Source organism: Podarcis tiliguerta, assembly GCF_965153285.1.
Source record: "Podarcis tiliguerta genome assembly, chromosome: 2".
In the NCBI taxonomy this organism is placed as follows: domain Eukaryota; kingdom Metazoa; phylum Chordata; class Lepidosauria; order Squamata; family Lacertidae; genus Podarcis; species Podarcis tiliguerta.
The window spans coordinates 67,143,653-67,166,911 of NC_139535.1; the positions used below are offsets into that span (position 1 = coordinate 67,143,653).

The 23,259-nt window shown below is 45.6% G+C and overlaps 1 protein-coding gene across 3 annotated transcripts in view; it reads left to right on the forward strand.

The window, feature by feature from the left end:
• FSTL4 (follistatin like 4) overlaps positions 1–19,020 on the forward strand; it is a 343,973-nt gene extending 324,953 nt beyond the window's left edge. For all 3 annotated transcript variants that reach the window (XM_083428816.1, XM_083428817.1, XM_083428818.1), the window contains 5 exons: positions 817–935; positions 2,481–2,630; positions 11,316–11,423; positions 14,690–14,799; positions 18,140–19,020. In XM_083428816.1, the coding sequence (XP_083284942.1) occupies positions 817–935; positions 2,481–2,630; positions 11,316–11,423; positions 14,690–14,799; positions 18,140–18,842 (1,190 nt within the window). In that variant the 3' untranslated portion in view covers positions 18,843–19,020. The remainder of the gene's footprint in view (positions 1–816; positions 936–2,480; positions 2,631–11,315; positions 11,424–14,689; positions 14,800–18,139) is intronic.
• Positions 19,021–23,259: the final 4,239 nt, after the last annotated feature.

Here is a 23,259-nt window from a genome sequence, read left to right on the forward strand (position 1 = left end):
GACAGAAGCCATTACAATACCGTATCTGTAGAATATATATATACATGTGTAGTGAAAGGATTTCTGATGAGAGTGATTGAAAGGTATTCATTACTGCATTTGCATGTAATGGAAAATGAAGTATACTAGCAACGTTTCAGGACATTTCTGATTAAGCAGAAATGTAGAATACAATTCTTTTACTAGAAACTCATTGACAGGCTATTTCCCCCCCTAAAGCTTCTGGAATGCCCCAGTTTTGATAGATGAGTGCTATTGCAATGCTAAAAGATTCCACATTTGTGAATTACAGTTTGCAAAATTTCAAAAATGTTTTTGCTTTGGTGGCTATAAGGATTTGCCCCCACCCCCTAAATGTCTCTAGGCCACTGGGAAAAAAGTATTACCCTCGACAAGTTAGTAACACCCCTTATTCCAAATTGTGTGAAATGCATGGTTGCATTCCAGCATTTGAAACATTTACCTGGAAAGGGCCAAAGTATTAGCAAACTGCTTCTAATGCAAAGGAAAGAAACCTGCATATTAATTTGATTGCATAACACATGATCCCAAGATACTGTCTTACATTTGTAACTGTTACCACCAAGGCAATACATTTTTGAGCTTATCTGTACCTCTTTCCTCACACCTTGAAGCCCTACTTGTGACATGAACTTTAATTTTGTGAATGCACCAAAAGCATCCAAATCTCTAGGGGGTTTTTGGTTTCGTTTTGTATAGTAATTTTTATTTTTGAGGTTTAGCCTACTTTTTTTTTGTTTTTAGACAGGAAATTATGACATGTTTTTTCCCTTGCTTTTTTGTTTTCTCTTCAAGGGCTCAGTGTGGGAAACATGTTCTATGTCTTTTCTGACGATGGAATCACAATAATTCAGCCAACTGACTGTGAGATCCAGAGGCACATCAAACCAAATGAGAAAGTTTTCTCAAGTTATGTAAGTTTGGGGTAATTAATCTTGGTCCGGCATCAGGGATGTAAGAAGTCCTTGTATTCCTTTCCACCCTGTATTTATCGCAGGCAGCGCTGCTTTTCTGCCGCAGTTCAGATTCTGTTAAAAACTACATTATTTATCTCACTGACTGCTGTGGCAAAATTGCGAAATTTATATATTGTACATGTAAAGAGGAATTCAGTGTTGTGCTATGTTGACCATACCATCAGCACAAGCCTTTCAGCGTGCTGGGTAGAACAACCCCTTCATCTCCCCTATGTGCTGGGGGCTCTCTCAACCTGCTGAGGCAATTTTAGGACTGCAGAGGGAATGGGGGGGGAGCCCCATCACAGAATGGGAAATCATTGCACAGGGCTTCCACTGGTGAGACTTGTGAGGTGAATCCCTACCATAATTCATGTAATTATGCCAAATTCATAAAGTTTAGAACTGGAGTTTCACAGACCTTCATCTGAATAAACCACAATGTGAGGAGCACATTTTCCTGGCCACCCAAGTTCTATTGAACTGAAGGTTGAGAAATTTATCAAGAAGCTCCTGTTGCCGAAACATATGGTTTACCTCAGGGTAGACTCTACCTTAGCTAACTTAGGGCCCTGTATTGTGAACCACAAGTTCCATAACTCAGATATGGCTCTCCCAAATATTCAATGGCTATATTATTGTTTGAATATAAATTTCAGTCTGTGATGGCTTAAAACAGGCGTAGGCAAACTCGGCCCCCCAGATGTTTTGGAACTCCCATTATCCCTAGCTAGCAGGACCAGTGGTCAGGGATGGTGGGAATTTTAGTCTCAAAACATCTGGAGGGCCGAGATTGCCTATGCCTGGCTTAAAATAGAGCTGGCTTTGCACCTCAGTTTTGCATGTCCATTCTTCCCACAGCAAACTGGGGAACAAATTTCTACTGTGAAAAATTTGAAGATGTTTTGTGGGGCAGGGAGTTGTTCTTACTTTACTAATTTAATAGCTGAAGAATGCACTTAAAACCTTTTTTTAAAAAAATGCTCCATGTGCTCTTGCAGTGATGTGAGGCTCTCTGTGCACAGGCTTCCATTGCAACAGTGTTTCCTGGAACATGTGTGTGACTATATGACATTGTGTGGGCATTCCAAGGAGTCCTGCAATGCGGGATCCTGTGTAGACAGAATCTGGTACCACTGCAAGCACACACATGGCCTTTATAAATGTTGAAATGCAAGAGAGACCCCCTCACATTTAATAAAGTAGAAATCTCAGCCAATGAAAATTCCACTTAAGCACTACCACCTCCACCTCCCTCTTTAGAGGTCTCTTCAATTTGGTCTCAGCCCCATCAAATGACCAAAAGACAGGTCCCCCAAAAGGTTTGCCAGAGAACTAGCTCAATACCACAGGTTAGATCTATTACTCTCAGCACAAGCCATACCTTCAAGGTCTCATTGTTTTACCTTCTATCGTTTTCCTCTGTGGCCGTATATAGCAGACTGCCTGGATCACAGCACTGAACCTAAACTTATTAAACCTGCTTTCATTATTTTATTTCAGGCAGAAATCTGTCCTAGAGTTGAAGGTGAAGCCATTCAGTCCTGCCTCTGGGCTTCCGCTGTCAATGTCAGAGACAAATATATTTATGTAACACAGCCAAAGTGGAATAGAATAATGATCCTTGATATCCAGACTCAGAAAGTCATTCAGGTAACTTCCCAGGGGCAACTGAATGCTTTTGGATGGGGGACAAAAAGGTTTCATACTGCCAAAAATTTGGTCTCTTCCCAAAGGAGGTTCTAGCTATTGACTTTGTTAGTAGATTTGTAAAAATACAAATCTGCAGCTGGGTTAGCAGTATGTTAGGAGTATGGCAATACCCCATGCTCGACATCCTGAGGTGGCTACTAGAAAGAGGATCGTTACTAATCATGTCGCTAATAGTTTGACAACAACATTTTGACACTATAATACCTGTCAATTGAAGTCCTCTGTTAACAACATAGGTTGTAATATGTGTCAGGGCTGGCTCCGGGTCCCAGCTCACCAAGGACCAACGCTAGCCGATAGTACAGTATCAAAGTCTTTATTGAAGAATAGTCTCCATTTACAAGTCTCAGCGTCCCAGCCCTACGTCTGGACTTTAGACCGGCGAAGCTCTGTCTGGATCTCCACCCCCTGTGCACCAGTTTAAGACTCTAATCTTACTCCACCTCTTCCTTCTCTCTCTCTTCCTCTGGGTCTTACTACCCCCCGGGGTCTCATTCCTCCTGGACTCTTCCGACGCAGAGCTTGACCCCTCTGACTCCTCCCCCTCTCTTCGGTGGGCTTTAGGACCTGGCTCCCTACCCGGGCTGCCCACCTTGCCGCCCTCCTGTACATTTGAACTTGGCGCGCGCGCGCGTTTTACTTTCCGGATGACCGTTTCCTCGCTCCCTGACGAGGGTGTGGCCACTCCTGCCTCACGTTCTCCCTCTGCCTGCGCGCTCCCTGATCCCGATGCCTTGGACTCCTCCCCCCTACTGCACTCTGGGGGGGACGCTGGTCCGGATTTCCAGCTGCTACTCTCTGAGTCCCCTCTGGCCCCTTCTTCCCGAGGTGTCCCCCTGGGCACTCCCCTTGCCCTGACCATGGGGGCCCCTTTCTGTGAATCCTCCGAGTCACTGGAGAGACTCAGAGACCTTGGACTACTGTCGCCGCTGACATTTCCTTCCGACTCCTCCCCCTCGCTCTCCGTTTCTTCCCTCTCCTGTGACTCTGCTCCTGAACCCCTGACATCCATCCCCCCCTCGAAGCCCCCCCTTCCCCCCTCCCCTTCCTCCGGCGGGGGTGCTGGGTGCTCCGTCGTTGTGGGGGTGAATGGTGGATACAGTTCGTCCCCCGTGGCGTGCATCCAGTTAGAGAAATCCGGCTCGTCCTCCATGTCTTCGCCGACCTCGTTCTCCTCTGCTTCCATCTCCGTGCCGCCATGCTCGAACCCAACGTCCTCCCCCATCACGTCCATGTCCCTCTCACCCTCGTTCCCCTCTGGGTCCGTTGCCTGCCAAGGGCCCCTCAGCCACCTCTCCTCTCCTCGATTGTCCCACCAAAACGAGCGGTCTGAGGCAAACCCCGAGGGCGAGCCCTCCGGTGAACGTGTGTCTAATGCTGGTTCTTCGTCCGAGGTGAATCCCTGGAACGTGCTGGTAGAAAGCGTGGGTGTGAAAAGCCAGTCGTCGAAATACTCGGCTGGCATGGGCCTGTGTGGGAACAAGGCATGAAACTCCTCTTTGAGGAGAGGCTCGTCCAGGGCATAGTCCGGCACCCAACTGTTGGCGCTGGCCGGGGTACCTTCCCTTGCGAGAAAATATTCTACTCCCTCTTCCCCCCATCTCGAGTCCAAAATCTCTGTGACCTGGTTGATGGGTTCCCTTCTTGGCGACTCCCTCCTTGGGGGGATCTCCTTATACTGGTCTGGTGCCGTGCCCTGCGCCTGAAATCGGTGAGGTGCTTTGTAGGGCGTGAGCACCGACCTATGGAATACTGGGTGCATTCTGGATCCTTCCGGAAGTGTCAACCGGAAGGCCACCGGATTGATCTGTGCCTCAACTAGGTAAGGTCCTAGCTGCTTATGTCCGAGTTTCTTCTTAGCTAAGGATCTGGTCGGCACTGCGTGGGCCGCTAACCACACCCAGTCTCCCACCTGTATGTCTTCACCAACCCTCCTGTGCTTGTCAGCCTGCAGTTTGTATGCGTGCTTTGCCAGCTCTAACTGCCTCCTAAGCTGCTCGTGGACTTCCTGCAATTCCGCCGCCAAGACTTCCGCTGCCTGTGGCTCCCCCTCCCCCAGTCTCTCTAATCCCGGGAAGGTTCTGGGATGCCTCCCGTTGTTGGCGAAGAACGGCGTCACCCCTGTGGACACGTGCTTCGTGTTGTTGTAAGCGAACTCAGCGAGCGGCAGGTAGTCCACCCATGTCGTCGGCTGTTGATTTGCGTAGCATCTCAGGTACTGCTGCATGACGGCGTTGACGCGTTCCGCTTGTCCATTGGTCTGCGGGTGTCTCGCCGACGCTAGGTTGATCTTGACGTTCAGGAAACCCATCAGCTTCTGCCAGAAGCTCGAAATGAACTGGCGCCCCCTGTCGGACAAGATAGACCGTGGCAGTCCATGCACTCTGAAGACGTGGTCTATGAACAGTTTGGCGGTCTGTTCTGCCGTGGCCACCTTCGCGCACGGAATGAAGTGGGCCATTTTAGTGAACATGTCCACCACCACTAGCACTGCCGTTTTACCCCTTGAGCTGGGTAAATCCGTGACAAAGTCCAGGGCCACCCTCTCCCACGGTTCGCTCGGAGTCTGCAGCGGTTCGAGCAGTCCCGCCGGAGGTTTGTGCACTGACTTGGCCCTTTGGCAGGTGTCGCACCTCGAGACGTACTCCGCGACTTCCCCCCGCATCTTGGGCCACCAAAAATCTCTGGCAACGAGTTCTGCCATCTTCTCCTTGCCAAAGTGCCCGGCGGTGGGTGCGTCGTGTAACTGCTGCAGTACTTTCGCCCGGAGGTCGTCTCCCGGTACGTAGAGGGCCCCTCTGCGGATGAGCAATCCGTCTCGTACTTGGAACTCGTCGTCCTTCACCGTGCCCTTGTGCACCTCCTCCATCTTGGCTTGTGCAAAGGGGTCCCTCTGCAGTGCTCGACGGACCGCCTCCAAGTCCACGGTTGCTGCAGCGCACGCCCACGCTTTCGGAGCAAAAATGTGCTTGGCCGCTGCTGGTGCCGCCTCTTCGAGGTATTGCGGCTTCCTGGACAGTGCATCCGCCATGATGTTGTTGTCGCCTGGGATGTATTCTATCCTGAAGTCGAAATCCGCGAAAAATTCCGCCCATCTGATGTGCCGCTGGTTTAGGAATCTTGCCGTGCGCCAGTACTCCAGGTTCTTATGATCCGTGCGGACCTGCACGGTGTGCTTGGCCCCGACGAGGAAGTGTCGCCACGCCTTGAATGCTGCATGAATGGCCAGCAACTCCCTGTCCCAGATGGTGTAGTTTTGCTCCGACTTGCTGAGCTTCCTAGAGTAGAAGGCACACGGTCTCCAGTCCCCATGCGGGTCCTCCTGTAACAGTACGGCGCCCACGGCTCTGTCTGAGGCGTCTGTTTCAACCCTCATCGGTTTGCTGGGATTCACATGCAGTAGCTGCCCTTCGGACGAGAAGAGAAGCTTAAGGTTCTGAAAGGACTGCTCCGCTTGCTCCGTCCAGATGAACTTCTTCTTCTTAGAGCTGAGCGTGTCAGTAATGGCCGCCGTCTGCATCGCGAACCCCTTGATGAACTTGCGGTAAAAGTTGGCGAACCCCACAAACCGCTGGACCTCCTTCCGATTGCGCGGGCTCTTCCAGTCCAACACTGCGCGAACCTTGGCGCTGTCCATGGCAAGCCCCTTGTCCGACAGCTTGTAGCCCAGGAAATCCACCTCCGTCCTGTCAAACTGGCACTTCTCCAGCTTGGCATACAGCCGATGCTCCTGCAGTCTCTGCAGAACTTCCTTGACGTCACCTTCGTGGGTCTCCTCAGATTCTGAGAATATCAGGATATCGTCCAAGAAGCAGACGCATGTCTTGTAGAGGAGACCCGCCAGGACGTGATGCATGAAAGCTTGAAAACAGTGGGCGCCATTTTGTAAACCGAAGGGCATAACTCTGTATTCATATGTGCCCAGGGGCGTGAACATGGCAGTCTTCCACTCGTCTCCTTCCCGTATGCGAATCAGGTTGTACGCCCCTCGCAGATCCAACTTTGTAAAAACGCGTCCTTTCCTCGCCGTCGCCAGCAGGTCATCTATCTTGGGCATGGGAAAGGCCGCGGGCTTGGTTCTGGAATTTAAAATTCTGAAGTCTACCACAAGTCTTTTTTGGGGCGTGTCCCTCTTCTTCACAAAGAATACAGGACTGCCCCCCGCTGCCTTCGACTCCCGGATGAAACCGCGCTTCAAGTTGAGGTCTATGAACTCCTTGAGCTCCTGCAGCTCGTCCTCAGACATGGAATACAGTTTCCCGGCTGGCAGCGTCGCTCCTGGCAGGAGGTCAATCTTGCAGTCATAGGGCCTGTGGGGGGGCAGCTTGTCCGCTTCCTTCTCGCAGAAAACCTCCAAAAACGCTGCGTACTTGCGCGGCACTGCTTGCAGCGTGCCTAATTGTAGCTGCGGGTCGTCCCCTCCTTCTTCCGGGCTAGGAAGGATGCAATGTTCCGCGCAATAGGAGGAGCCGAAGGTCAGTTGGCGCTGGTACCACGCCAATGCTGGGCTGTGCCTGTGCAGCCAACTCATGCCGAGGACTACAGGCGTGTCCGACAGGTGTGTGACATTAAAGCTGATGACTTCTCGGTGATTTCCAATCCGCATCACCATTGGTTGCGTTTGTTGCACCACCTGCCCCCCTAACAAGTCTCTGCCATCCACCGTGACAACGTTCAGGGGCAGCGTGGCTGGTAGCAGTGGTATATTGTGCTGCTGAATGAATTCCAGTCCTATAAAGTCAGCGTTGCTGCCGGAGTCAATGGTGATCGGCACCTCCAGAGTGCGTCCATTGGGCAGTTGGAGAGACGCTGTAAGCTGCACCACTGGTTTGGGTGGGAGGGGGTCTGTGGGTTGCAAAAGTGCTGGGGATTGTTTCATTGACTTGTCTGGCTGGACCCCAGTCCCTCTTCCTCCAGCCAGACTCCGTCGTTTAACTGTTGCTGCGTTTTCAATTGAGCTGCTTCTGCGACTGTTGCGGAGGCTGCAGTGTGCTTGTGGAGCCTCTGGGGACACTCTTTCGCCATGTGTTGAGCACTGTCGCAGATGTAGCACTTCCTGTTCCCTCTAGGAGGCTTCGGTTTGGCTGCTCCCGGCGTTAGGGCTCTGTTAGCTGACTGAGCCCTGGCACCTCCGATTTCCATCGGCTCTTCTCCCCCTCCCTGCGAGGGTGTGGAGTGCGCACGCGCTGCTTCTCTGGGAAAGAAGGGAGGTGCTCTGGCTGGTGCCCTTCCCCAACGCCCTTCTTCCCTGTTCCAAGGACGTTCTTCCAGATGCACCCCGATCTCCAGAGCCCTCTGGACTACCTGCTGGGTGCTCCTTGGTCTCTCCCCTCTTCCAATCTCCGCTTTTACATCTGCATTCAACCCCTCCCAAAAGAGGTCTCTGACTGGCGCAGAATCTTTTTCCCACCCCAGGGCATGAACCAGTCCGAAAAATCGAGTATGGTACTGCCGCACGCTGGCTTTGCCTTGTTTAAGTCCATGTATGTCCCTCCTGGCAAGATCGACGTCTACCTTTGATAAAAAGCATGAGTCCATTGCTTTAATAAAAGCCTTCGCATCTTGGAGCGCTGGATCATTGTCCCTCCATAGATTCCGCAGCCACGTTTTGGCTTCCCCATGCAAATGGGACAAGATAAACCCCACTCTCTCTCTCTCATCTCTAAAGTCTTTGTCAAGTAAATCCAGCGCAAACAGCAGGTCTGCTCTGAAGTTGGGGTACTGCTGCAAACTCCCGTCGAAATGCGATACAAGGCTTCCTCCCCTTCTCCCCAAGCCTATGCCTTCTGCCTTGGATCCCGTTTGCCCCTGTTTGGAAAGCACGTCCAACCTGGCCTGGAGATCCCGGCAGGAGGTAACCATCTCCTCCTCTCTCTTCCTGGATGCAATTACCTCCGTGCTGAGTTGTGTCACCGCTTCTTGCAGGGCTTTTATCTGCTCTTCCGTCGTCATCTTGCCTGAGTTTTGTGAGCTCTGTAAGCACCCCTCCTCTGTCCTCGCTGCGCCGACTCACGTGGCGAGGTTCTTGGTGCCAAAACTTTAAAAATGAGACAGAGCTTACTGTCAGGGCTGGCTCCGGGTCCCAGCTCACCAAGGACCAACGCTAGCCGATAGTACAGTATCAAAGTCTTTATTGAAGAATAGTCTCCATTTACAAGTCTCAGCGTCCCAGCCCTACGTCTGGACTTTAGACCGGCGAAGCTCTGTCTGGATCTCCACCCCCTGTGCACCAGTTTAAGACTCTAATCTTACTCCACCTCTTCCTTCTCTCTCTCTTCCTCTGGGTCTTACTACCCCCCGGGGTCTCATTCCTCCTGGACTCTTCCAACGCAGAGCTTGACCCCTCTGACTCCTCCCCCTCTCTTCGGCGGGCTTTAGGACCTGGCTCCCTACCCGGGCTGCCCACCTTGCCGCCCTCCTGTACATTTGAACTTGGCGCGCACGCGCGTTTTACTTTCCGGATGACCGTTTCCTCGCTCCCTGACGAGGGTGTGGCCACTCCTGCCTCACGTTCTCCCTCTGCCTGCGCGCTCCCTGATCCCGATGCCTTGGACTCCTCCCCCCTACTGCACTCTGGGGGGGACGCTGGTCCGGATTTCCAGCTGCTACTCTCTGAGTCCCCTCTGGCCCCTTCTTCCCGAGGTGTCCCCCTGGGCACTCCCCTTGCCCTGACCATGGGGGCCCCTTTCTGTGAATCCTCCGAGTCACTGGAGAGACTCAGAGACCTTGGACTACTGTCGCCGCTGACATTTCCTTCCGACTCCTCCCCCTCGCTCTCCGTTTCTTCCCTCTCCTGTGACTCTGCTCCTGAACCCCTGACAATATGTAATGCTGATAACTATATATGTAAAGTATTGTCATATTCTGAGGCTGTAATCCTCTACACATGTACCTGAAAGTAAGGTCCCACTGAACACAGTGGAAACTTACTTTTGAGAAAGCAAACACAGGATTGCAGTTTCTGTAATGTTATAATTCTATGCACTGAACTCTGTGACACTTTCAAATAAATATGCAACCCAGATACTAAAGTCAGTTTATGGCTGGCATGTTAGGCCCTTGTCATGTCCACAACACCTCTTTCTTATTCAAAAGGCTCCCACAACATGGCCACATGGAATGGAAGCATATGTAGATGAAGGGATTCACTGAGTGCTGTTCAGAAGACCTGCATAAGCCCTTGGTGGGTGTAGTGGTAGAAAGCCAGTGTGGTGTAGTGGTTAAGAATGATAGATTCGTAATCTGGTGAACCGGGTTCGGGTCTCCGCTCCTCCACATGCAGCTGCTGGGAGCTGATTGTCATCTACCCCCCGCCCAAAAAACCCCCTGCATTTATGCCAAGCTCCTTGGAGTGTAGCAAGACCAGTACCAGAAAATGCATAGTCAGTTAATGTTCATTTTTGCTTGTTCTTGTTCTTAAATCTAGATCATTGTTGGTTTTTGTAATATTGAATCGGTTTGCCAAATTGTTGGTTTTTGCTACTTTGAATTTACTAACATGTTCTGTATTTTATATTTCCTGTGTTCTCTGTTTTGAACATTTGCTGTAAGCCACTTTGGGCGCACCTCATTGTGGAAAAGCGGCACTTAAGCAAAGCCAACCAACCAATCAAGGAGTGGTTGGCAGGGGAGGGGTGGCACAATGCAGCTCATCTCCTGGCAGCGATGTGGCTGCTTCTTACTGGGAGACAGAGGGTGAGGCCAGTGGTGGAGGAAGGTGGGTGCAGGCTACCCCTGGTGTCATCACTGAAGGGGGGTGACAAAATGACAAAAATCTGAGTTAAAAAAATAATAATTGGGCTGACGAAACTTTATAGTTCAGTCAACAAATGCAACGAAAAGCAGCTGGCACTGGGCGCCACACTGCAGGGGCCGGCACTTACCACAGGGCCTGCAACATACCCGAGTCACGCTTCTCTCCTGGGAGTGGCGTGGTGGCTTGAGTACCTGCAGGCTTGGCTCTGCCTGAAAAAGCAGCATGAAGCTTGCTTCTGCCCACTGCCACTCCCTCAGCTGCCCTACAGCAAAGGGAGAGGCTGAGGAAAGGCTGTATACACACGCCCTGCCCCCATGGGCAGCTCACCCTGCCCCCAGCTGCAGGACACATGTGCTGCACCAGGCACCCGAGCAGCTAGCTGTGCTGCTGGGTGAGGCGCTGGGGAAGTTGGCACTTTGTGGGTGGAGATCATTTAGTTCCCCGCCAGTGTCCCTGCTCAGTGCCAGACTCCCTACCATCTCACCAGTCTCCATTTTAGTAAGCACCAGAGCTATGTGGTTCAAACTGCAGAGAAACAAAAGACACAGGTACCATACTGGTGTGCCACGCCATCTATGCTACACATCTGGGTGTAAATTGTGTATAGATGACAGGAGTGGTATGGAAGCAGCTATGGTAGGGCAGCAGCTGCTTTGCTGGCAACAACTTACAAAGCAGGTCTCAGTATGCCAGCGTATTAAACTGGGTGCGTACAGTGACATGCAGTGGTTTGGTGTCTGACTTGGACATGAAATGCAAAATGTGCACAAAGGCTTTCTTAATAGCTTACAGACCCTAATCAAATGTATAACTTACATTCTTTTTCATAAGGAAGAGCTAATAAAACTGTTTTTTTTGTTACTTTGAAGATCTTGGACACTGACCCTCTACCTGTAAAATTACATTATGATAAGTCACATGACCAAATTTGGGTACTTAGCTGGGGCGATATGAAGAAGTCTCATCCGGTTTTGCAGGTAAGCCTCTTACAAGCGCAATAGTTAATCACAATCTTCTTTTAGAGCCATTATTCTTATCAGCAGAAATTTAGGAAATCTTATATAAATGTGAGCCTCAACTCTGTCTCCCTCCCTCATCCTTATCACCGTTTCTTTTGTTTCAAACACTGTTTCAAACACGCTGGAAGTGCAAAGACCTGCACAAAGACAGCTTTTGAATAAACTGTGTAGACTTTTTTGTAGCTTAAGAACAGAGCTGATGGGAAAATTTATAAACCAGAAATGGGGGACGTGTGGCTTTCTAGATATTGTTGAACTCCAAGCCCCATTAACCCCAGCCAGCATGGCCCATGGTCAAGGAGAAGAGGAGTCCAAAAACTTCCATAGTTATGTCCAGCCAGTGGAAAGGAGTAGCACTACATAACTGGCCTGTTGGCTGAAACGTTGGTTGGACAGTGAGCGGGCAGGGGTGGGGTAGCAGTGAGGTTTGGGTGTACCAGCAGAGCCAATCAGGTACTTTTGCTGGTATGACCACATTGCCCCAAGGTCTCTGCTATCCTGCCCCACCCCCTCATCATCCTGGTGCACAGCAGCAATGCCACCCCTTCTCACCAGCTGCTCCTATTTGGTTAGCCACAGGTTTCCTCTCCCCAGTGTAAACTAAATAATTCTTCATCTGCCAGTGTGAGAACTGAGGACCATTTTAATTTCATTATGTTTCATCTCAAGCAGTGTTCCTCACCGTTTCCAGATCCCTGATCTGACCTGAAACATGTAACTCATTTAAAAATTATTATTATTATTATTATTATTATTATTATTACATGTATAATTAATACCTATCTAGTGGTTCTCTCCTTCTCCTTCTCCTTCTCCTTCTCCTTCTCCTTCTCCTTCTCCTTCTCCTTCTCTTTCATTTTCTCTCCTCTTTCCATGCTTCTCTTCTACCTTTTTTCTATTCCAAACCACATTTGTAGTGCCATAGCTACCATCCCAACTCAGTTGTGAATTACAACACACCAATTAATTAAATACCTATATTCTAAAGAACTCACGGTTGTTAAATTGGTTTAAGAAGAGTAAAAGTGTCTTATGGTAGAAATGGAGCAAGCTTCATGAACTTGAATGCATTGCTATATTGCTATGCTTATTCCTTGCCTCATGGGGACTTCTGGTATGAACACTTTTCTCATTCCAGGTCTCTCCTCCATGGTCATAGTAATTTGAATAAGATTGAACAACATATACAAAAATGACAATGGTTTCGGGAACAGAAATTCCTGCCTTAGGATAAAGGATTGAACTAGCTTACCTTCCAGCACTGTTATTTATGCTTCAGTAGGGCTATGATAATTAAATTACATGTTTAATTAGAATTCCAAAGATCATTAGTGCAATGTAGGCCATAAACAGAGTAAACATTTGTAGGGGGAAATTATTTGATAGATGGCAGAGTTATGGTAACTGATGCAACAGATTAGATAAAAGATGGTGGTATAGCTGTTAATGATCCACAATGAACACCCACAATGAAGTGTGGGTCTTTGATGATGCATTCTGCCATAGATTCAGCACCAATTATTTTGGGGGAATGTGAGACTAGGAACTTATATCCAAAACACCCTTGCGCCTATTAATGGATGCTAGGCCAAGGGTTTCTCTGCTAAACATCAGGTCCAGTCACGGATGACTTTGAGGTTGCAGGGCTCATCTCGCTTTACTGACCGAGGGAGTCGGCATACAGCTTCCGGGTCATGTGGCCAGCATGACTAAGCTGCTTCTGGTGAACCAGAGCAGCGCACGGAAACACCGTTTCTGCATGTAGTAGTTGCTGCCAATAGGCAACAGACAGAAGATGTGCAGTATTGTACAAATCAGTTGGGCATATAGATAGATAGAGTGCTATGTTAGGACTGGTGGCAAACAGCTACCACACCCCAGCATGAAAGCAGGCAGACCTTTAAAATGGTCGCTGTACAAATGGGGACTTTAGAGAGTGGTTCAGTTTGTAACTGACAAGTTGCTCAGTCTGAGTCAGAAACTTCATAGGGTCAGGTGGAGTCCTATTGGCCACTTTTGTCACTTTTGATCCTTGCAGAAGCATTAGCTTCGGTGATGGTGCCAAAGGTCAGCAGATTGCTCATCTGCAAGCTGCCATGATGACACAATGAACAGGTCGCTAGGAACAGGTTGTTGGGAAAGTCCTCAATTGGAAACCCCTAACACCTGACGAGTTATTTCAAACACATATTAATGAAGAAGCCTCACTATCGCAGAAGCACTAGAGGCATGGTGGAAACCTAATGTACCATACTCTACATGATTACATCAGAGCACTTTCATCAAGAAATGACAGGTTTCTCAAAAGAGCCTTACAAAAATATTGCAGCAGATCTTTTAAGGCTCTGGCACTTTCTGTAATGAACTACTTAGCTGTATATTCTGAAGATGTCCTGTTAACACAGAGATACAGTCAACACACCTAATGAACTGAACTTAGGCATCATATAAGCATTCTAAGGTTTGATTTTGATTTTTTTTAAGTCTCATCTCCATATTTTGCTGGAGTCACAGGAGAAATAACAAAGTGAGCTTTTCATTATAGCAAAGAGCTTACATTCTTCTCAGAAATAACCTTTTCAAAAAAAGGAAATACTCACTCTACCCCTTTCCATATATTCCCCCACTCCCTGGCACTGTAGATATCTTTTCAAAGAGATAATTAACTGCTGTGACTTTGCTGTCGGTCATTCAAGCCAGTGAATTAGCATGGTGCATTTAAGTGAGATTAATATATGTGAACCTGAAAACAATGTTTATAGCAGGCTGTGCAGAAAAATTATGGAAGCGTTAGAGCTGGGACATTCTTCCCATGCCTGCATGATTGCATTGTCTTCTGCTATAAACAGCTTGAAAGCAGATGGAGAACTGTTCTCTTACCTTGCAAATGTCACATAATACACGCAAATGCCATTTCATCCTTTATTTCCAGGAACCAGGAAACCCAGCATTTTGCCCTATGGGATGCTGCTGGATACATGGGGGTGGGGTCATATGAATATAGGTCAGAGGTTAATAAGCTATGACCCTCCAGATATTTTGGACTCCAACTCCCACCAGCCCCAGCCAGCATAGCCCAATGGTCTGTGATGATGGGCATTGTAGTTCAACAGCTTCTGGAGGGCCACATGTTACCCACCCCTGATTTAGGTAGTCTAGAGTTTATATTTCAGTGCCTCATCTATTGTTCTATTTCTGCTCAGCATTTTGGTTATTCCTTGTAGGTAATACCAGAAGCAAGTACAGGAGACAACCAGCATATCATTCGCACCCATTTGAACGGGATGGATGATTATTTTATTCCACATACAAACCTCATTATCAATCACATCAGGTAAGAGTCCTCTGGGCCCCAGTAGTTTGTACTTTTAATCTGATGAAATTATTATCAATCGTGATAATTACTTGCTTTGCTTTCATGGCAATCGCTGAAAGCTCCACCACACTAGAAAATAAAAACCATGAAGACCTGCTCCAAATGGCTCCATGTTAGCTAAGAGACAAGAAACAGCACATGAAATAAGAAAGATGGGAAGTACACAAAGAAGCAATGGGGGTAATAATGGCCAGCATGATTATTAGGTGCCGGGCAAAAATGCCCTTTTTATTTTCCCCTGTGCTTTTAACTTTGGATATATTCCGTTCTCCCTGCTGTAACTGTATTTAGCAAAGCCTTTCTGTGTTTTTGCTAGATTTTCATTACTTCCTGTAAACCACAAATTTTGAATTGAATAGGAGTATGGAAAAGTTTTCAATAAACAAAGTTCTGGGTTTTGCAAGATTTCAGTAGCAACTCTTTTCTCTGCCTAGCTGAGAGCCTTTGCAAATGTTCTGCTGACATAGCTTTGTGACTCTGCAGCTTTTATGCATCCTGTTGGTTGTGCAGTGTCCAGATGCCAGGAATGCCTGTGGTTTGTCGAGCATCATCATGTTAGCCCAGTGCAATTCATTGTTATGTGTTTCGGGGCAGAAAAGCATTTCTTTCTTTATTTGATGTTTTATTTGAAACATTTAACTGTTATTTAATTAAATAGCACATGTATTTACCTTTGTATTATACCAGTGGTCCTCATACACACAAATGGGTATTAGTAAGTATACCATGCTATAGGGACGCGGGTGGCGCTGTGGTCTAAACCACTGAGCCTCTTGGGCTTGCTGATCAGAAGGTCGGCGGTTCGAATCCCTACGACAGGGTGAGCTCCCATTGCTCTGTCCCAGCTCCTGCCAACCTAGCAATTTGAAAGTATGTCAAAGTGCAAGTAGATAAATAGGTACTGCTTTGGCGGGAAGGTAAACGGCATTTCCATGCGCTGCTCTGGTTTAAGTGTTCCATTGCGCCGGAGGTGGCTTAGCCATGCTGGCCACATGACCCAGAAAAACTGTCTGTGGACAAACGCCGGCTCCCTCGGCCTGTAAAGTGAAATGAGCGCCAGAGTCATTCGCGACTGGACTTGGCTGTCAGAGGTCCTTTCCCTTTACCTTTAAGTATACCATGCTACTGGTTTGCTTTACTATATTTGCTGTGCAATCCTGTATATGTCTACTCAGAAGTAAGTTCCAATCAGTTCAATAGGACTGTTCCCAAGTTAAATGTGTACAGCATCTAATGTTTTTGAAAGGTTTTGTTTAAAGTCTTCAAGTGGCTTAATTCAAAAAAAGCTGCAGGTGTCACCTTATTACTCTGCAATCGCCTATCCATTTCATTTTCTCTGCCAGTATTTCATCCATCCCACACAGCATCTTTCTGATGGATGTAAGTATAGCAACTGAATGAAACACTAAATCCCAGGAGTGTTCATGTGTGATCATACACTATGCAGGCTTACTCTTCAGGAGTAAATTGCCATGGCTGGACACTTCAGTGATGCTTTCAGCTAAAAAAAATAAGGTAGGGGGATATAAGCCTATTATATGGAGACAGCTGTGTTTTATAGGTGAAAACACAGGTCTGAAGTATGATTTTCACACAGTGGAATGCTGGCAATTTGATTGTGTAACAATTGTTCCAAAGCATGACCTCAAGAAACATTATGTGCTAGTCTTTTAGGCAGATAAGCCACATGTGTGTGGAGCACAGGTGAAATGGAGCAGATTTTCTATTGTTTTCCCTTTGAGAATTACTCAAGGGCAAACATGGCTTAATATTTTCTTCCTCTCCTTTCCAACCTTACTCTCTTTTTAACTACTTTCCTATAAGGCATGATAGGGAAGTCTTAACACACTACTTTCAATGGGTGCAAGAGAATTCTATAACCTATGCAAAAAACCCCCCACTATATCATATCAAGTACAGTAGTATCTCGTTGTGAGTCCGCCCCATTTAGCATCCATTTAGTGGAACGTCTGCAGCAAACCCGGAAGTACCAGAATGGGTTACTTCCAGGTTTTCTGCTCGTGCTCATGCAGAAGCGCTAAATCGCGGTTCACGCATGCGTAGAAGTGCAAAACAGCGCATGCACAGAGTGGTGCTTTGTCGAGCGTGCGTCCCTTTCATCGAACATCCGGGGCTCCGGAACGGATCCTGGAATCAAAACAAGGTACCACTTTATGTCTATAGGACATTAACGTTTTGTTTCCATGACTTTCTCATCTCCTTCATGGCTTGAAATATCACTATTCTATGCTATATATTCTTGAGGACTTAGGTTGGTGTTAATGTAATATATTTAGATTGTAACCCCCTTGTCAGGGGCAGGCCAGCAATAAAACAGCCAGTGTCAGTGAAGTTAACTATTTATTCAAAGAAACCAAAACAGCACAGGCCTGGTGATCACAACTCTTACCAGTAAGTCTTGTCCCAATGAAGCAGTTGAAGGTCCCTGTCTTCCCACTGCTCTCCAAGGCTCCTCTCCCACTTCCTTCTACAGCAGCCTAAGACTCTTTCATCTTGTCTCTTTTTGCTCCACCCTGTTCATTTCATTCTGCTCCATCGTATGATTCTTCTTCAAACAGGATCAGCTTTTGGGAGAAGCAGGTATCTGCAGGGAAGAGAAATCCAGAAAACCCCAATGTGTCAGAATTGGATCCTCTTTCCTGGATCCAACCCTCTCTTTCTAGGGTACAGCAGCTGTTAGCATGGGATTTTAGTTTTAATATGTCTCCTTGTCTTTAATATTGTCTACCTATGTGCTATAGTATAGTAGTTAACATGAGTCATATGATAAGCTGGGAAACCCCTGGTTAAAATCTCAGCTTAGCCATGAACTTGCTTTGTGACCTTAAGCAACAAAATGTGTCTCTGTCTAACGGACTTACTCAATATTTAATTTTATTTGGCCTAAGTGCACAAAGCATTCCACAGATACTGAAACAACCTACCCAAACAGTAAGTGTTACAGCTAGCCTCGGAAATTTTGGTGAGCGCTGAAAACCTTTTCATTTCCAGAACATTAATTTCATAAGGTCACTTCTAATACTCAACTCCTTTATTTATTAGGTGTGTCCATTCTCCATTTTGTTCTGTTATTGTTTATTAAATAATAAACATTTCAAATAAATACATACATATTGATGACAGTGTAATAGTGGCCTACCTCCTAGGATTGCGTAAGACTTAACAAGACAACATTTCTGCTCTTGGGCCAAGTGACACAAAGAATTGTTATTCTCATAACATCTTGTGGCATCTGTTTGGTTATATATATTGTTTGTCTTTTATTTCCCCATTTCAGATTTGGTTTCATCTTTAACAAGTCTAAGTCTGTCGTTCACAAAATTGATCTGGAAACTGTGGCTCACATCAAGACGATCAGCTTCAAGAACTACAGCTGTTTGCCCCTAGCCATGGCCTATACACATCTGGGTGGCTACTTCTTCGTCCAGTGCAAAACAAACATGTCAGTACCAATAACTCCACAGCTTATAATTGACAGTGTTACAGATTCTGTTATTGGCCCCAACAGCGACATATCAGGTACTCCCTACATCTCCCCTGATGGACGCTATTTGGTCAGCGCAGATGAACAGAGCGGGAGGATCAGAGTCCAGGCAATAACAATCCAAGGGGAAATCAAGTTGATTTATGACTTACAAACCACCATGCACATATCCGATCTGACATTTCAGTCCTCTTTCACCGAAGGCAATCAGTATTATATATACGCTACTTCACATTTGCAAACAGATGTGCTTTTTGTAGAGTTGTCAACAGGGAAAATGGACGTATTGAAGAATTTAAAGGACCCTATCAAATCCAAAGACTGGCCCTGGAGTAACTACAACAGAATTATCCAAGACAGTGGATTATTTGGACAATACCTTATAACACCAGCAAAGGAGTCACTATTTATAATTAATGGGAGACAAAACACATTACGCTGCGAGGTTTCAGGCATCAAGAGAGGCAACACAGTGGTTTGGGTTGGAGATGTATGAAAAGTCAAAAGGAACAGAACTGCCATAAAACAATGGACTGATTGGACCTTTAACTGCAAAAAATATATATATGCAGTAGCATTGTATATTTTTACACTGAGGGAAAAACTGTATAAGCTTCATGGTGCAACACTGGCCTACTTGCAAGGTTTATAATATAAGGTATGCTCTGCTAATAGGAATTGGTTACGCTGGGAATTTGTGTGGAAGTCGGACGTGACAGCTTGAGTTATGGAACATATACTAGGAAAAGGAATGATTTCTCAAAACTGAGATTGTATAAGCCACATTCCTTGGTGATTCTGTACAACAACACTTTTGCGTTGAAAGGCTGATGACTTCTTAAGTTCCATCAGTATTCATTCTATTGGTCCAACATAACATTGCCTGTAGTGTGTGCCGTGTGGCATGAAGTCAGGCCTGTAGCTTAGACATTTTCACATGGATGGGCACACTGGAGAACTTTAGGCGTTTATGTACTTTGTTGAAAATGCAATCTCAGTCAAAAAGTCCTTTTTTAAGCTTTTTTTAAAAAATGAAAATGTTATTTATATAATTGTTCAGTATGACACATATTATCAAGTCAGGAAATTTAAATATTCAGACAGGTAAAGAAAAATCCACTCACCTTTAAAAATAATCGGACTAAGAAGGTAAGTTGAAATATCTGGTCAATATTTTCATTTATGTTGCTTCGAAATGCAAATGGGGTGGCAATATCCCTACATGCCCTCCAATAGCTGCAGGCCTCCACGGAAGACATCACCCTTAACATCAAAGGAAAGAGGTAAGAGGTTAGAATTAAGGATTGAGGGGAGGATGTGAGAGCATATTGTCTCTGAAAGTAGTATTTAGAATGCAAAGAGATAGGAGAGAAACATACATTGTTTCTTTACGGGGAAATATAATTCAGGAAGGCTAACCCAACACCTTTCTGAGCCCAAACATGATGGAATTCTGCACTGTCAGGTATATTTCTCTGTCTCACAGCAAGCACCTAAAATTGATATGGGCAAGGAATGTTTCTCCTCTTCAGTCCTAAGGAGGACATTAAATAAAAGAGGTGGGGCAGATTTGAAAGCTAGAAAACACATGGGCAAATATGCAAATATCTTCTATGTAATCAGGAAAGAAAGCTTTATCTGTTTTTATTTTTAAGCAGCAGCTATCATTAAGTGTGCAAGATGAACTGCTATTTCAGCAGGCAAGAAAATAAGCAGTGTTGTTCCCAGTGCAGAGAGAAACATTTCCAGAAATAATTTCTTCCCCTTCATTAAAAATTTACCATTACTCGAAGTAATTGGGTTCTTCATGAAAACAATAGCTATGTCTTGAAACGTACCCTTTCCAGTAGCCTATTTTTGTGCAGAAAACTTTTAGCTTTTATATAAATCAGGCACTTAATTTACATCTGTCATCCAAATGCCTGCAAAAAAGGATTTTTTAAAAAAAATGCTGCTGCTGTTCATTTTCTTCTCCCATTCATGGTGTTCTCATTTATAGTCAATTATCATTCAGTTATGCTGCTTCCCCCCCCCAATCTAAAACCAATTAAAATATATCCAACAATGCAATAGCAGACACTGAGAACTGCAAGCAGATTTGCCATAAAGAGATGTAAAATATATGTATCTTGCTAACATTGGACACTGCAACTAATCATAGTTGGAAAACAGAGAAGATGGTTATAAATGCAATTGGATATATAATACCCAATCCCAGTGTAGTCCAAGCAATCAGAAGTGAAAATATGAAACCTTATCCAATGATTTTTAAAAGGTATTTTCAAGTTGATTTAAAAAATAACTTTTTGCAACAGCAATGTTTGTTGCATCATCATACTTGGGGAGGGGGGTGTCACAGAAAAAAAGAAAAGAGGTCAGAGTTTGGCATGAGTTTGTTGGCTGGGATTATAAAGGCATTACTGAATACATATGGTGATCTTTAGAGTACTAGTTAGCCATTTTAATATGGAGGCTGGGATTCAAATAATGCACAAGAGGCTTGTAGGGTTACACAGGGTAGCCCAGGCATAGGCAAACTCCGGCCCCCCAGATGTTTGGGACTACAATTCCCATCATCCCTAGCTAACAGGACCAGTGGTCAGGGATGATGGGAATTGTAGTCCCAAACAGCTGGAGGGCCAGAGTTTGCCCATGCCTGGGTTAGCCTCCCCCCCTCCACTACAGCCTTCCTAGTGGCCACACGCCCAACCAGCAACACATTTGGTGTACCTAAGGACTAGGCGGGACCCTATGCACCCAATTACATACAATCACAGAGGTCCCCCATGCAAATGGAGATCCTGGATCAATCAGGTTCTTCTTTCTAATGGGGACTTTTGTGCATATGTTGATATACACATAGAGCCCCTTCTCACACATGCTGACTAGGTGGATGGCAGAACAGCATGGATACTAGGAGCAAGGGAAGTGAAGGGCAGGATCACACATTCCTCATTTGGGACATCATCTGAACCCCACTGTGGCTACAATTAAGATGAATTAGGATTCATCTGACATTAGGCTTTTGAACTATAAACACTTCTACTTGTTTATTCTTTTCCCAAGTGATTTCCACGTTTATGCCTACTACCAGACATTTTAATCAAGACTGCGTCTGCCATACACGTGAGGACCAATTAGTGCTCATGTATTTCCCTCAGGTACCTTGGATACTGTAGATAGGTATCTACAGTATCCAAATGAATGGGAATGCTAGGGATTGCTAACCAAGAATTCTCAGTGGCCTCATGAATCTTTGGCTCTTAGCTTTAAGCTAGTACAGCTTAACAATCAACCAAGGTCTGTAGGTTAAGTGGAATCATTCTGGTTGCTTTGAATGCTGAAGAACGAGATCAAATGAAGTAAAAAAGCACAGAATTCTTGATGTTAGCCAGAAACCCGCTGCTTAACCTTATAGCAGAGAACGTAGGGTGTTCCAGCACATATAGACAACAGAAAGGTGTGAGAGCTCTGAACAGGAGTAGGTGGGGGCTGTGTCTCCTCTATCCCTTCTCCTCCCAGTTTGATCAGTGCTAAGATATACGTAATTTTTTGCTAAAGCCTACATAATTTTTCCCAAGAGCCATAGGAGGTTAGAACCCAGATACCTAATATTGGATGTAGCCTCCATTTAGAAATATGCAGTGGTCATTAATGGTAAAACAAAATTGTATCCATACATTGCATCTCTTCTGGAAGGTGTTTTGCCAGATCGGGGCCCTGCTCTACTGTCCCTTTTGTATGATTTCTTGAATATTTTACTCTGGATATGGTAAGTTTCCCATAAATGAAGACCTTTGTGGAATAGATATAGCAAAAATGTTACTTTTATATAAAAAAATATTTTAAAAAAATGCTTGTAAATATCTGTTCAGGTAAATATTCTTGAAATTAAGATGTGAAGGATGTGTAATAGACTTCACTGTTTTTTGTTTATCTTAACACATTGGACTAGAGTTAACTCCAAACTTTGACCTTCCAAAGATGCTCCTATGACTTTCCTCTTCTGCCCCCAAGGTCTGTTGGTGTGTTTTCTAAATATCCTACTGGCTTGGTCCTACTTAGAAGATGATATTTAATATAGATGCATCACATGTGAACAGTTCCAATGATGTTTGATCCAATATGAAAAAGTGCTGCACATTTGAGCATCATTTTTCCTTATACACACTAAGATCACAAATTTATCTGTACCACAAAAGGTGTAAAACATGTTTGTCTCCTTTAAACTTTTTTCCCCCCTCAAACATATTAAATCTCATTTGGTTGCATTTTCTGATGTAATTCATTTGGTCTGCCACACAACATGCAAAGTACCACTTCATATTTATTTCTTTGCCCAGAAATTAATAGTCACAGTGATTAAGTGAAAGTAATTTAAATTGAACTAGCATGTAATTACTTACCCTAACATGCTCGTGTATCACTTGAGAGTTCCATTTGATGGACACTGAAATCAATGAACAAAGTAACCCATTTAAGATAAGGATCAAGTCCCTGAGATCCAATGCAATGCTTACGCACTGCTTAGATGAAATAAAGGACAATGCAAACTAATTATCCATATTACAATGGGTGATTTTTAAAATAATAAATTGACTGAAAAGGCAAGGCCAGAATTCAATTTAAACATTTATCATGTTGCATGCTTTGCAGCAGTCAAGATGGAGCATGTTGTGGTGCAATTTAGAGATAAAGTGTATGGGGGGGGCAACACTCTTGCACAGATCCCACAGAACTCTATAGAGTTTTGTTCCACCATCACCTCTGGTACGCATTCAGACAGTGCAATGAGCCATTACAGAGAATGGGAGGCCTGCATCTCACATTCAGGCCATCCTTTCTGAGTGATTAAGTTATACTCCAAAACATGAGTAACTACGCAGAGATGTCATGTTGGTTAGGGATAAGGA